Consider the following 918-nt stretch of genomic DNA (forward strand, 5'->3'; position numbering starts at 1 on the left):
AGGCTGAGGTTAGTCCAAGCATACACTAACCAGCCATCCTGTAAACAGGCTGAGTAACGGGGAAGAGAGAGAGGAGAGATTGGCGAGAGAGGGGGCTGAGGGGCCTTTTTCCTCTTCCTTCAGCATTTCCAGCCCTTCGCTGGCAGAATCTACCGTTTATTTCTTTTTCGTTCCATTTTCGTTGCTTTTTGAAGGAGAGTTGTCTCGTTCTGCCACTTCCAGAGCAGAGAAGAGTTTCTTGCTCAGAAGCCCGAATACAATGAATTCTGACTCCAGCTCTGTCTCCAGCAGAGCTTCGTCGCCAGACATGGATGAGATGTACCTGAGAGACCACCACCACCACCATCACCATCACCAGGACAGCCGCCTCAACTCCGTCTCCTCCACCCAGAATGACCTGGTGCAGAAGATGTCCGGGGAAGGCCTCTCCAGGAACGGCTCCAAGGCCGGAGGGGAAGGCAGCAAGTACAAAATCAAGAAGCAGCTCTCGGAGCAGGACCTGCAGCAGCTGCGGCTGAAGATCAACGGCCGGGAGCGTAAGAGGATGCACGACCTCAACCTCGCCATGGACGGGCTGCGGGAGGTGATGCCCTACGCCCACGGACCTTCCGTGAGAAAACTCTCCAAAATCGCCACCCTCCTGCTAGCCAGAAACTATATTCTGATGCTCACCAGCTCCCTGGAGGAGATGAAGAGGCTGGTTGGGGAAATCTACGGGGGGCACCACTCGGCATTTCACTGCGGCACAGTGGGACACTCTGCCGGGCACCCGCCCCACGCAGCAGGCACCGTGCACCAGGTGCACCCCATCCTCGGCAGTGCCTTGTCCTCCGCCAACACCTCCTCCTCCCTCTCAGCCTCCCTGCCGGCCATCGGTGCCATCCGGCCCCCCCACTCCCTGCTCAAGACCCCCTCGCC

General features: G+C 58.3%; 1 protein-coding gene across 1 annotated transcript in view; it reads left to right on the forward strand.

Annotated features, from left to right (window-relative positions):
* Positions 1-259: 259 nt before the first annotated feature.
* The window catches only part of OLIG3 (oligodendrocyte transcription factor 3), a 2136-nt gene continuing 1477 nt past the window's right edge, over positions 260-918 (forward strand). Inside the window, exon 1 of the mRNA XM_010001757.1 lies at positions 260-915. Coding sequence (XP_010000059.1) covers positions 260-915 — 656 coding nt within the window. The remainder of the gene's footprint in view (positions 916-918) is intronic.

The sequence above is a fragment of the Chaetura pelagica genome, unplaced genomic scaffold, assembly GCF_000747805.2.
Source record: "Chaetura pelagica isolate M959 unplaced genomic scaffold, ChaPel_1.0 scaffold307, whole genome shotgun sequence".
Classification (NCBI taxonomy): domain Eukaryota; kingdom Metazoa; phylum Chordata; class Aves; order Apodiformes; family Apodidae; genus Chaetura; species Chaetura pelagica.